The following is a 14,118-nucleotide window of genomic DNA, read 5'->3' as shown; positions in this document are numbered from 1 at the left end:
TAATGGAGATAAACTCGCGTCTTTCGGAAATAAGAATCTACATTTTTCGCTTTCCACCTCTTCTCGGCCGCGCGAATGGTTTTGGATTTACGTGAGATCAGATGCGAGATAGAAGGAAGAAATATCTATTTTTTTTATCACAGATTCACCTTCTGGCACATCGATGTTCTCTCAAAGATAAGTCGTTGTTTGCTTCGTTCGGTATGTAAATCTCAATGATAAGTGGCACAGCGTGAGTTTTCCGGATCGCTTTACAAGAAAAGAATCGCGTGCGAGTGCAATTATCTCGCGATCCGATTATCTTTGTAATTTCGTTGTTTCCTTCGTTTTCCCATACATCAACATCGTACATCAACGTCCCACGTTAGACGATCTATAATTCGCGTTGCATTTCAGAAAAACATTTTATTCCTATTTTTATACTCCATATACGTGTGCATTTTTCTAATTATTGCAAATATCGTTCGTATTATCGCGATATTTAAAATTAAAAGAATAGATTTTTGATCCAGATTTTGACCCAACATTTTGATGCAATTTACAAATCGTTTAAAACGAACTTTATTAAATTTCGCTGCGTGTGTAAAACGAAAAAAAATTGCGGAAAATTGTGAAAAATATTTTTCAACGTTTATTTCTTTTTTGACATGCAGATGCGATATGATAATCTCCCCCATGATGATGTGCACATGTATCCGGCTCATAACGATAATTTAAAGCGAGACGTTTTTCCATCGAGAAGCTCACCTTTTGCAACCGTCGGCTACTATTCACCGACGAACCTCCGCCAGGAGGTCGTATCCTACTGTTGTAATTATCTTATCTTAGCTACGTCATCCGCGTGGCGCGAGGAGAATTTCGCGTGAATTACGACGATGTCGTCGACGAATAGTCACTCGTGTTACAACAAATACACGGCTGATTCGAACCGGTCGGTTTGCGCCTTCGGCGACGTGGTTTATTTATCGTGAGGTCGGAATACGAAATAAATCAATCGAAATAAATATCTCGCGCGGGAGGATATGAATTATCGCGAGCCGCGCTCAGTAGTTCACGATGGAACTGGTCGGACGAGAACGACGAGGTCGCAGCGATACTCCGCCGTGCGAATTTCGATCGAAGATGTCAATTAAATTCAGACCGCTGCTCCGGATTCATTTTAATTTTAATTCTAATTTTAATTTTAATTTTAATTTAATTTTTGCAACAGAGATTAGCGCAATTTGAAAACTGGTGGAGAACGGAAAGATTTTTAAGTAATAAAGCCCGTTTTATCGCTCGTTTGGCATTAAATAATCTCCGCCGTTGGGAGTGCTATTTTACATTATAATTAGCAAGATGACGATTACCAGTGGAATCCAAGAAATCGTAAAGGGGGACTATCGATCAAGGATGGCTTTTCTCGATTTGTTTTGCCGCCTCGTCGTAAATTCAACAGCCTGGACAGGCCAGCTGTGGATCGGTTCCCCTACCGGGAGCGGATAGATCAGAGGTACACTGTGCCATGCGACTTCACCTCGTCGTCGTCTAATGCATTCGCGCAGCCGGTGTACAAGACCCCGTCCCTCCGCCGACGGAGTGTGGTGGCATTTAGGATCCGTGCCATCGTGCTCGCGGCAGTGATATTACGCAAGATGAGCCTTTAGCCGGCAATGGCGACGACCTCGCGCGCGACGCGGCGGTCCAGCAGGATTCTTGCGAAATTCTCGACCTGTGTGTGTGTGTGTGTGTGTGTGTGTGTGTGTGTGTGTGTGTGTGTGTGTGTGTGTGTGTGTGTGTGTGTGTGTGTGTGTGTGTGTGTGTGTGTGTGTGTGTGTGTGTGTGTGTGTGTGTGTGTGTGTGTGTGCGAGTTCCTCATCGTTGAAAAGCAACGTCGCCGGCATCCTCCGCCGACGTTCTCCTCGTCCTTTTCCCTTTTTCAGGGACTGACGGACGGAAACTTCTCGGGAAACTTGCGTTAAAATCGCGATGCGATTTCTTCGAGACAGGCAATTTCCCTGACGCATAAACACGAAAACCTCCTCCCTTGGTTTCTTCGTCTAATCGGAAAACCTCGAGGCACACGTCTCCTTTTTAAAAAGAAATTTTAAATTCCTACACGAAAAGAAATATATTTGCTGAATGTAAAAGTACGGCTGGATATATAGTTGAAATGATTTTTTTCGGGCCATCAAAATTATTATGTAACATTTAAATATAATAATAATAATGTTGCAAAGATTTTTGGTATCTCAGCAATTAAGTTGAACATTTTACATAATTATTTTTATGGTTCGACAAAATTATTTTCAAAAATTTACATTTGAGATGAAATTTTTAGATTCAGAAAAATTCTTCTTCCCATAAACTTTCCTCGCTATTTTTAATCGTAATATCTCAAGCTAATCGCGAAATTATGTATTTCGATATCTTGTGGGAACGATCCTTGTCGAAGCCATTAGTGAAATTGCCACCAAGTTATTAATTGTTAGGATCGGATGATAGGGATCAAGTGTCATCTCCGAAGTGTGCTTGTACGAACGCGACGCGTGATGCGCTGAGGATCTTTGCGTAACACCGACACAAGACGGACGGCTCGCATCTGTTTATCCGGAATGATCGCTCATCTTCTTTACGTCGGACTGCGCACGTCCGTAATATCGTCGTGCACAATCGATTATACAATAATATCGCGCCTTGAGAAGATGCTCCGCGGCAAAAAGGTAGAGTCACGATCTGACGTGGCGTCTTCGTCGCCGCCACGGAACGATGCACTAACCCGGCTAATTATTTATAGATGTCCCAAAGCCTCGATTTCAGGATTAATAACGACCTTTAGCGAATTTCACAGTTTTTTTATTTCAGCATTACGACATTGCTCGGAACGATCTTACAAATGGAATTATACTTTTTGTGCAATCAGACTTTTATTAAATCGCTGAACGTGTCGTTAAAATTCGCTCTTCTCGATAAATTTTTATCTTTTTTATCCAGCCAAGCAAGAAAGAATAGCTGTTTTTTTTTTTTTTTTTTTTTTTCCTTAGGAATGTTGGGAATACTCCCGAACAATATAAATGGAAATTAATCTGCTCACATTTTTTTTCTTATTTATTTCAATCTAATTTAATTATTATTAATATTTATTAATAATGATTAATAAATGATTTATTGTTATTTATTAATAATTATTTATTAATAGTGGAGTCTTCTTCTCTTAATTAAAGATTATTTGTTTATCTCTAAAATTTGCAACTAATAAAGAACGAAAGAGAATCTATAAAAAAAGTTAACATTAATTTTATTAATAATACAAGCTGACCTGCCGATTGGTTAATTTGACGATAACGAATCTCGCGTATTAATCGTCCGACTTATCTTACGGCGATCACATTGTGCGTTATTAATTGCGAACGTAAACAATTATACAAACGAGTGTATTCCAATATAACGTACAATCTCCGATTACATTCGTGATATAACGTGATACGCGTATTAGAAAGTTCGATAGGATCTCTGCACGCGCGTGCGTACGCATACGCGTGCAGTGATAATAGTATAATGGGATATTATATAATAAACTAACATGCACGCGAGCGCATAATTGTTGTCCAATGTTTAGTTAGATAAAGATAAAGATAAAAAACGATGCACATATATCGCCGCGCGGAGAAAGCGAGTGATATCAACGAAATATATCCAGCAAAATGACAAGTAAAAATTTCCTTGTTCAGCAATAGAAAAGACATTCCGCTATTTTACCTATTGTAATTTTTTTTTTATTCATAAGTATTATCATATTTTTTTTATTCGTTCTGAAAATCTCTGCTTAATGAAATAATGGAGATGATATTGCTTTATTACGAGGCTGTTGGAAGATCGAAATTTCTCGTCGAGAAGATCGAAGGCGCGTGGCATCGTTGACTTCCATCCTCCCACGAAGAAGATCCTCTCCGTGATGCGTCTCTCTCTCTCTCTCTCTCTCTCTCTCTCTCTCTCTCTCTCTCTCTCTCTCTCTCTCTCTCTCTTTCTCTCTCTGTATCTCGATCATTAGCATAAGCCGTTTGCTTATGTAACAGTACACTTTCTTTTCAAATCTCGGTCGGCGCGCATCATTCCTTTTTCATTACTCGATGATATAATTCGCGTCGGACAATAAAATCGCAACCAACCAAAGATAAATACGAGATTAAAGAAGCTCGATTCTTTTGTAATTTTTACGAGGCAGGACTTGGATTGTCAATTTGGGCGTTTATGTGTTTGGCTGTCATCGCTTCGACAAAACTTTAAGAGATTAACAAGTACTGAATTTTATTACTAAAGATGAAAGAAATGATGTAAAATTATGAAAAGAATAAAAAAATTGGGGAATTTTCATTTCTTCGTAACAAATCGTAGTTACATTTGTTGAATAAATTTCTGGAAGAAATTTTAATTAATGACTAAAAGAATCACTTTTAGAATAGAGGCGCTCTTTGCTAGTTCCGGGATTATATTTTACATCAGAAACCCGTTTTCTGGAATTGAAAAACAAAAAAAAGTAATTGATCGTCTCCCATGACATATCAGAATTTTTCAGACATCGAAAAACGTGTCACTAGATTATTGGTGATATGCTAATGTATGTACCTGCAGCTACATAATATTAGGCGTATTTATAAATATTCTTTAGCAATTAATGCGATTACATTTTTCTGAGTAATCAAAATAGACTCGTTTCTAAAATACATTCGTGAATTTATATTAATTTTTGTTTTAGAAAAAGGATATTTTTCTTTTATTATTGAAAAAAGAAATTTCACAAAGCGATACAAATTTGCTTTACGAATAATACATTAAGTGTATATTAAGTGTAAAGGTAGATATCCGTTTATCTACCTTTCTGACCGATCAGAGGAATAATGCAACATCGATTTATCAATTGAGAAAAAAATGTTTCTCAATAATAATTCATTCGTTCATCCGTAATTTTCTTGGCTCTTAATTTTATTACTTGCTAAATGAAATGTCTCGCCATCAGCTGATTTCGATGAGCCGCAACGTGATGCAACAGAAGCGTGATGGATTATCGGCTTCGATTCACAGAAAATTTTGTTAGTGTGGCCAAATACATTAGTGCAACTTGCACGTGCGCATTAATATCCGCATCCAGATGAGCCTCCGCACGTGTTGCGTAACGCAAAGACATAATATAAGACCAATGGATTAAGATTTAACGAGAATAGGGATTTGCGCACTAACCTTTAGCAATGCTTATCCCTCAAAGTGCATTTTGAAATTGCCCCCTAATCCGAGACTATTAAACGTTAAAATTACAACGGTCCCTGGACCAATAATACCGGCACAATGTTGTGTACAATATTTTGACGGACGAGTCTTGTAAACGCTCTATGGTTACAAGCATCGGTCGCGTATCGAGAAGCAAAATTCCGCAGAAAATTAACAATTAAAAATATTTTGTAGCTCGCATAAATCATCAATCATCGAGATCGAGATGAGGAATTAAAATTACGAACTATCACGACCTGCCCAGGTGAGACCGCCCCGTGTCTCTCGCATTCCAGCCTGACATTCTCGGCCGCGCGCAGCGATGGTTGTGCCATCGTTGCCCGATCGGCCGGTGGTCTTTTATGGATTTCGACACATGAACATGAAAATTTTGGCAATGCCGTGCCGATGGTAGGGCGCAATTCACATCGTACAATTTCGGGCTATATATAACCGCCACCGTATACCAGTCACCGAATCAGTTGTCGTCTGTGAGCCATCTCAGCTCGGATCATCAGCCACTCTCTCGAAAAGAAGAATCTACCTGTAGCTATGAAGCTGGTGCGTGTTCTCTGACGAAAATCGAACGTAACGAGTTTCTTCAACGGAAACGAAAGAGTGCCCGCGTGATGATCGCTCGTAATGATCGGTCCGGAATCGGCGGAATCCGTCTCTCGACAAATTTCCGAAATGATCTTCTCGATGAATCTCGCAGTGTGATGACTTCTCGGGAATTTTTATTTGAAATCTCAAGGATTATAAAAACAATTCGGATATCACATTACATCGATCGCGACATTATTAAGACCGGGACCATTATCATTTTTTTGAGGAATACACAAAATACCTTGAAAATATAGTAGTTATTGTCATTGTGAAAGTTTACGTTTCCGCGCGAAAAATAACAGAAATATATATTGCCTTTATTAATTTATATATAAATTTTTATTCAAAATTTCCACGCATTTCCAAAGAAAGAACCATATAATAACTTTACGAGCGAACTGAAGAATTAAAGAATTAAAATTATTATAAATTACAATAAAAATGTAAAATATATCAGACGCTAAAATATTTTACCATAAATGATTAAGAATCATTCTTGACACGTTATTTTTGTTACTTCAGATAATCGCCTTTGCCGCCATCGTTGCCGTCGCCCTCGCGGCACCCGCGCACGACGACAGCCAAACTGTGGTCGTGAAAGAGACGCCATTGGACAACATCGGTATTGATGGATACAATTTCGGTTACGAGCTCTCCGACGGTCAAGCTCATCAAGAATCCGCCCAGCTGGTGAATGCCGGTCAAGAGAACGAAAGTCTTGTCGTCCGCGGTAGCTTCAGCTACGTCGACCCGGAGACTAACGTCAGGTACACGGTCAACTACGTCGCCGACGAGAATGGATTCCATCCCGAGGGAGCGCATCTGCCGTCCGTTTAAATTCTGCAAGACTCGTATCTGTGTTTCTACATTTTTGATTTACTCGTCCAATTTCCAGCCCTGCGACTGCGCTTGAAGAAACACGATTATCTCAATCTCTCGATCACAGCGCAATCTCAATGGACACATACACACATGACAAATCTAGCTTTAAATAAATTGATCTTTACATAATCCTTGTTGCGTCTAAATTATTTCACAACTTTTCCATTTCCAACATGATAGTCCGACGGATCTGATACTTGTTGATGGATCTTCGCTGAAATGAGATTGATGGTTTTGAGGACACTTAGGAAACTCCGCATAAATAAAATATAATTCAAATGGACGATCCTCATTTAGGTCGATTAATTTACTGCATTAGCTAATGAGATGTATAAAAAATAATTTGTATTAATAGAGCAATAAAAATAAATATTTTCAAATTTTGTGAATATATTCGAAATTAGACTACGGTTTATTCACGCAATAACATATCTAGATCTAATATATATTAATATACATTATAATGTTCTACGTAAAATAAAAGATTCCGGTAATGAAATAATTTAAATGCATAACAATAGATTCTAATTACTTTTTGTTATACTTTCCATACAATAATATATCATTAATAAATAAAAATAATAGACACTAAAATAATAGACAAAAATAATAGATACTAAAATAATAAAGTTTGTTAAAGATTTATAGTTTTCTCGAATTGTCAATTTGTTAAATTTGTTTTATAATTTAATTTAAACATATTTTATTGTTCTATTTCTTTTAATTCGCACTACTTTTAATCAAATTAATTTTTATTAAAATTAAATAACGACTATTCATATATTTAAATATATTTTTTGCATTTATTTCAATATTTTAATATATATTGTTAAATATTAAATATATTGGTATATATATTGTTATATTATTAAATATTAAAAGTTATATTAAAATATTATTAAATGTATATAAAAAATATAATAAATTGATATTAATAAATTGATATTAATAAATTGATATTAATGATATTAAAAAATAATTAGAATGCATTAATAAATTTTAATTAAAATAATTTAAAAACTGTTAAAGTTATTCATATATTTTTACAAGATTAATTAAAATTATTAATTCAACACAATATTTCATGAAATAATCATTATATTAAAAGATACTTTAATAAAAATATTATCTTTATTAATATATAAAAGTTTGATTTTACATTAAACCAATATTTCCATATATTTTGATCTTCTTTTATTAAAACATATTACCTAACAAATTCGGTTTTTCAGCAATATATTTTCAATGCATTTTTTAACAGCCATTAATAAATTTAACTATCAATAAAATTTAATCAAACAAATGGATTAGAATTTCGAAAATATTCATCGATATTCGTGTTACTGATATCGCATTACGCAATTAAATGTATCCGAAAAAAAATCCGAATAAAGTTTCCTTTGATCATACATATGATCATACATATTTAAAATATGTTATTTTTATATCACTATCGTTTTAAAAGTTTCGACAAATATTCCTCAAGGGCGGTTAGAAGTTCTGCCACGAGAAGACAACGTGATACCACACGAATGTTAAACAGATGAGTGTAGATAATTAAGTTTAATCTTGTCGGTATTTTACAGACCAGGGTCATCTGAATTTATGGGAATGGATTATATTCACTGAATTCGCAAAGTTACGTCTTCATAAAGGTTACATCAATAATTAATGATTAGATTCCTCAAATAGATTTCTGAAGAAAAATGGAATTCCCTCTTGCTTATTTTTAAATTGCAAGAATTTTTAATAAACTTGAGTATTCATAATTGCAGATATTTGTGCAGATATTTATAATTTGTTTTATTATTATTCATATATTTATTATATTATATTATATGCAAGTTGAATGCAATTAAATTTTATTAAATAATATACGTAAGAAAATTTGAACATTATTTTTATATGATCATGTTAAATTACAGCATAATTAATCGTATGTTAACATCAATTTATACAGTTTTACAAATAAGTCGTTTAATCCTTCTAAAAATAGATTTGTTGATTACGTAGCTTTGTCAACATCTGAACTTTTAATAAATAATAACATTTTTTAGTGATAAGAAATTGTTTCATTAAAATAAATATGGTAAAGAACGCGAAATCTATTTTGTTAGAATAATTACACGAATCGATTATTTTTAAATTGTAAAATTTTAAATAGTTCGATTATCGTTTGCAAAAAATTCTTACGAAGGTCGAAATCTGGACGACAATCAGTACATATTAATTAGAGATGAGAAAAAAAGGTGAGAGGTGATTTGATGTAGGCCCAGACAATTTTGGCAGTAGGAGAAGCACTATAAAATCACGGCTGATTTCGTCCACCTACATCAGTTTCCTCCATCGAACGGGAATAGCTGTACACCTTCGTTTTCAACATGAGAACAGTGGGTATCTCATACATTCAAGGAAATCCAGAATTATTTTCAGTTATAATTTATATTAATTAATTTTGTTTTTCGTAGTCGCGAGCCAAATTTATCGCGAATTAATTCGAGGGTCACAGCATGAATCGCAGCATCGAAATCTGGAATCTTATTGCCACTTCCAATACTCATTAATAATTCTAGTCGCTTCTATCAATATGAATAACGCAAATAACGAAGACTATTCTAACTTTGACTAATCGTTACTAATAACAATTGACGTTTTCTCTCCGTAGATCATCGCCCTCTGCGCCCTCGTGGCCGTTGCCCTCGCGGCACCCGCGCACGACAACAACCAGACAGTCTTAGTGAAGGAAACTCCATTGAACAACATCGGCATTGAGGGATACCAATACGCCTACGAACTCTCCGACGGTCATGCCCATCAAGAATCCGCCGAAGTGACGAACGCCGGCCAGGAGAATCAGAGCCTCATCGTTCGCGGTAGCTTCACCTACGTCGAGCCCGAGACCAACGTCAGGTACACCGTCAACTACGTCGCCGACCAGAACGGTTTCCACCCCGAGGGCAACCACATACCGTCGATCTAAATTTATTGACGCTATCGAAGAGGTACTGAAGACGATATAAAAAATGATCGATTCTGTATAAATTTTTATATTATAAACTAGACGTAAGACGATTGGAAAATGTAATTGTTACCGACAGTTTTAACTGTCCAATAAATATCTAAATGATTAGACATGATTATATAATGCGGTATTAAATTTAAAATTTATTATTATATAAATGTTTCGTAGATAGTCTATGAACAATGCAATGTCATATATATAACTGCACAGTTGCATTTTTTCCCATGGTTATCATCACAGTGTATAAGAAAACGTGAATGATAATGATAAAAGTGCAGTTTTAAATAAAAATCAAGATAATAATAAATTGTAAATTAATATTGTATTATAAGATAAAATGATAAAATTTCAACTACTACTCAACGACTACTCAAATTTCCATAAGTTTTTAACAATATCTTGTTGGCGCTGATAAAAACTATTGACAAATAGTGTCTCGCAATATCGATTTAATTGTATTTGGACTGCGCAGCTACGTTTGGAAAAATTTCAGCGATTTCATCATGACGATGCATTTTTGCCTTTGTACAATAATTCCATCGATCTCAATTAATAAGAATCTTATTAAAAAACATCCGTAAATATATTATTTTTCCTTCTCTGACAATTAGCTCCAGAATGTCAAAAAATATTGCATTTAGTTTCTTTCTTGCAAGAGCAAGATTCCAATTAAAAATTTTGTAAAATGTGTGAGAAAAAAATTGAAATGAACTTTTAGTTTAATCGTGCTAAATTATTCAAACAGCTGAAATTACTGCACAGTATCAATATTTTTTGCTGCCTCTGAAAATATCAAATATGTAATATTTATAGAAGTTTTGAATCAAGAAGTAATGTCAAGTTACCAAATTCACTCACAGCAAAGTGAAATAGTAGTAGTAATAATAGTATAAATTATATTTTAAAATCAATAGCGTCATTTGTTTAACTTTGGATGCGTCATTTTCTCATAGAAAATTATCATAAAGTTATACATAGAAGTTATGCATAGTTGTTAATTTAGAAGCTATTTTATATTTTGTTTTGATATATTTTATTTTATATTTTATATATTTAAAATATAAAATAAAATAAAAACATATACGTAGATGAGTGCGCTATCTGAAAATCAGAAACCAATTTTTGATTGGCGCGCTTATTGCTGAAGATACTTGATTACAAGTGAAAATAATCGAAGATTGTAGACATTATCGACCGTCGATATATAAATACATAGACAATTAGCTTATAATATACATTAAATTCATGATTTAGTATTATACAAATGCTTCATAAACAAACATATATCCACTGTAAGTAATAATATATAATTGTAAATTGTTGCAAAACTGCATTTTTGTTCATATTCTCATTCGTCTCACGAATAATCAAATTCTCGATTGATAACAATAAAAACGCAAACGTTTAAATAAAGCTCGAATATCTTCGTATTATAAATACGTACATCTACATCGGATATCTATATCAAGAAACATCAGGATAATAATAGATCATTAAATTCATGTTACAAACTACAAACTAATCGAACAATTCCACTTTTTACGCAATTAAATTTACCGGGTAACATTCGACGTTGCTTTAATTCGCTGCCAAATCTACCAGGGCGCGCTAAAGATAATATGGATCTCGTAAATAATAGGAGATTGTCCGCCAAGTAGACACTGTAGACTGACACGAGCAGTCGTTGCCGAGTTACCGTGGTGTACGGTGGTTATCTGAAGCGCTCTTGTCATTGTTGAACGTTACCGTTGATATCTCAACAATGGGTCTCGAGGGACAGGTTACTCTTGTTCAGAATTCTGTAAGTAATATTAAAATTCAAATTATTCGTCCGCATAAACCGGATGCGTATTATCACTGTAGCTTACACAGATACATGAAACAAGATAACCTTGAATGTGCATGCCGCAACGCATGCACGCACGCGCGAACGATTGCGGTTTATTCCGGCGCAATGTTGCCAGACCCTGGAGAGGCGTGTTGCCAACTTGAGGAACTCGAGAGTGAACGCGTACATCGGAACGACCTGATAAAGCAGAGTCGCGCCGTTGTATCGATTTACATCACTTTTCCGGACAAATTTATTCTTAGAGATCCATTTAATAATTTCGAGTCGAACACAGCGGTGGGAAACAATGGACAAAATTGTATTATTTTTACAGAGGAAAAAAAGGGGATATCGCGATTACGTAGAACCACCTGACGCGCGATCGTCAGAACCGATATAAATCTGGCAACACTGGATTCCAATATGCCTGAATCCGCATTATGCTTTTTGCGCGAAACCTACTTTAGCTTCGGTCCTATGCCTCGAGACCTTGAAGACAGATCGATTCCTCGTTGCGTTGTTATGATGAGTTCTCTCGATCGCGGATGTAATCCGAGAATGAATTTCAACTTCAACGAGATGACTTCACGAGTTGCATGACGATCGTAGGGACGGGGAATTCGTTGAATTATTACGTCAATCATAAACAATTTTAATTACGTCACCATGCTGTCGCGAGGACTTGAATCATCACGCCGAAGGAATGGCGTGGTGAATGCCGCGTGCTCTTTACCATGGACAATTGAGCATAATCGCCACCAAGTATTGTTAAAACGTTGAATAGACAATTACCAGTATGATCCTGACAGATTTACATGAGAAATGCGGAAGAAGCCGGAACTTTGAAAACAACGGAATATCTAAAGAACAATTTCGAAAGGAAATATGTCAAACTTGTAAGATTTCGAGGAAGTCGCATGATTATGATATGATGATATATTGATTCACTTGCAAATGGCGCTACCGCCGATATTTTTTTATGAGCGCCATTTTTTATATTATAGATAATCATAATTTACGTTATAGAGTAGAGCGTATGTCTATCGGTGACAATGGAAATGCAATAGAAATCAAACGCAATTTGTCGTTAATTTATATTAAAATACAAACAATTACAAAAATATATCTTCGTTTGTGGCTACATTTTACATAGAAAATTTTCCACTGGAATAATTTTCTCATATTTTTCCATTTCAAATTTCCACACAGATAAAATAAATCAAAAGCCCCTATCTTTTAATCATGAAAATTTGTTATATTTTGTTATATTTTAATAACAAACATTTCACTATATCTATTATAGCAAGTTATTCCCAAAACTTATATTTAGGAAGTCTAATGTTATTAAATATATACAAGTACATTCGTATAATCATTTACAAAAATATTTATAAATGCATCAGAATAATCGTAAATATTAATATTAATTTATATCATAAATAACATGACAAAAAAAATGAAAAATTGTAAAAAAGCAGCATTTATTAGTGAAAATTCATTAAAATCAATAGTTGTGTCCTCACATATATTTATTTCGTATTCTCGTTGATTTATTTGGAATTTATTTAGACTTTAGTTAACAATTTATTTACAATATCACGTATCACATTGAATATAGCAATTTCAAGTAGTCGATATCTTATCTATATTTTTAATGACTACCTTACACTTTTTAATTCTATCTCTTTTTATCTCAATTCTATCATATCAACCTATTAAAAATGCATATTTTTTTTCAATTTATATTCTTTTTATCGATAAATACACATTTTCCAAAAAGAATTGATATAATCATTGCCTGTTTTTTATAGGATGATTTGAAAAATAAACTTAAAGAGGCAGGCTCTAAATTGGTAGTTATCGACTTCTTTGCCGTGTGGTGTGGACCATGCAAGATGATCGGTCCAATGATTGAAGAATTGGCAAAGGTTTTATATCACATTAATTTTTCATTAAATTAAATTTCGTAATACATTAAAATTGAAAATACAAATGTCTTTTTTTATATAGGACATGCAAGATATTGTATTTCTTAAAGTTGATGTAGATGAATGCGAAGATGTTGCCGCTGAATACGAAATATCTAGTATGCCTACGTTTGTTTTTATAAAGGAAAGCAAAGTGGTATGTATCAAAATTTATAAAATATCTATTTAAATGTTGACATTTTATATTATTATTGCAAAAATTAAGAAAATTATCAATAATGGAATAAAATTTATATTTTCAGTTGGAGACTTTTTCTGGTGCAAATATTGAAAAACTTAAAAATACGATTCAACAGCACAAGTAAATAAATTTTTAAGGATTTAAATATAATGTATCCTTAAAAACTCAAAGACATGTTGAATTAGCGCTATTTTACACAATATAGAATGAACTATTTAAATAGAAAATGAATCTTCATTGTTTACACTATATACATTGTGAAAAAAATCGATACACTTATTTTTTAATAATGGAAATATTTTATGGAATTATTTCCGCGAATTTTGTTGCAAAAATGTATAATAAAATTGAAATATGAATTGAGATA

General features: G+C 34.0%; 3 protein-coding genes across 4 annotated transcripts; all 3 read left to right on the top strand.

Annotated features, from left to right (window-relative positions):
• Window positions 1–5,645: 5,645 nt before the first annotated feature.
• On the top strand, window positions 5,646–6,861 carry LOC105426627 (flexible cuticle protein 12-like). Its single transcript, XM_011637930.3, has 2 exons — window positions 5,646–5,805; window positions 6,373–6,861. The coding sequence occupies exons 1-2, from the start codon at window positions 5,797–5,799 to the stop codon at window positions 6,685–6,687; spliced, it is 324 nt and encodes a 107-aa protein (XP_011636232.1). The 5' UTR covers window positions 5,646–5,796; the 3' UTR covers window positions 6,688–6,861.
• Window positions 6,862–8,980: 2,119 nt separating this feature from the next.
• On the top strand, window positions 8,981–9,869 carry LOC105426628 (flexible cuticle protein 12-like). The gene is made up of 2 exons (XM_011637931.3): window positions 8,981–9,122; window positions 9,398–9,869. Exons 1-2 carry the CDS (start codon window positions 9,114–9,116, stop codon window positions 9,710–9,712), a joined length of 324 nt encoding a protein of 107 aa, XP_011636233.2. The 5' UTR covers window positions 8,981–9,113; the 3' UTR covers window positions 9,713–9,869.
• Window positions 9,870–11,395: 1,526 nt separating this feature from the next.
• LOC105426629 (thioredoxin-2) lies at window positions 11,396–14,114 on the top strand. 2 transcript variants are annotated; one of them, XM_011637933.3, is made up of 4 exons: window positions 11,396–11,555; window positions 13,394–13,510; window positions 13,593–13,706; window positions 13,813–14,114. In XM_011637933.3, exons 1-4 carry the CDS (start codon window positions 11,517–11,519, stop codon window positions 13,873–13,875), a joined length of 333 nt encoding a protein of 110 aa, XP_011636235.2. In that variant the 5' UTR covers window positions 11,396–11,516; the 3' UTR covers window positions 13,876–14,114. The 2 variants fall into 2 exon arrangements, with proteins under 2 accessions (XP_011636235.2, XP_011636234.2); XM_011637932.3 differs by lacking the exon at window positions 11,396–11,555 and adding an exon at window positions 11,891–12,478.
• The last annotated feature ends 4 nt before the right edge of the window (window positions 14,115–14,118 follow it).

This window comes from Pogonomyrmex barbatus, unplaced genomic scaffold (genome assembly GCF_055798465.1).
Source record: "Pogonomyrmex barbatus isolate J1 unplaced genomic scaffold, ASM5579846v1 scaffold10, whole genome shotgun sequence".
Classification (NCBI taxonomy): domain Eukaryota; kingdom Metazoa; phylum Arthropoda; class Insecta; order Hymenoptera; family Formicidae; genus Pogonomyrmex; species Pogonomyrmex barbatus.
Note: the sequence above shows the minus strand (reverse complement) of the source record. Positions and strands in the feature narration are given on the sequence as shown.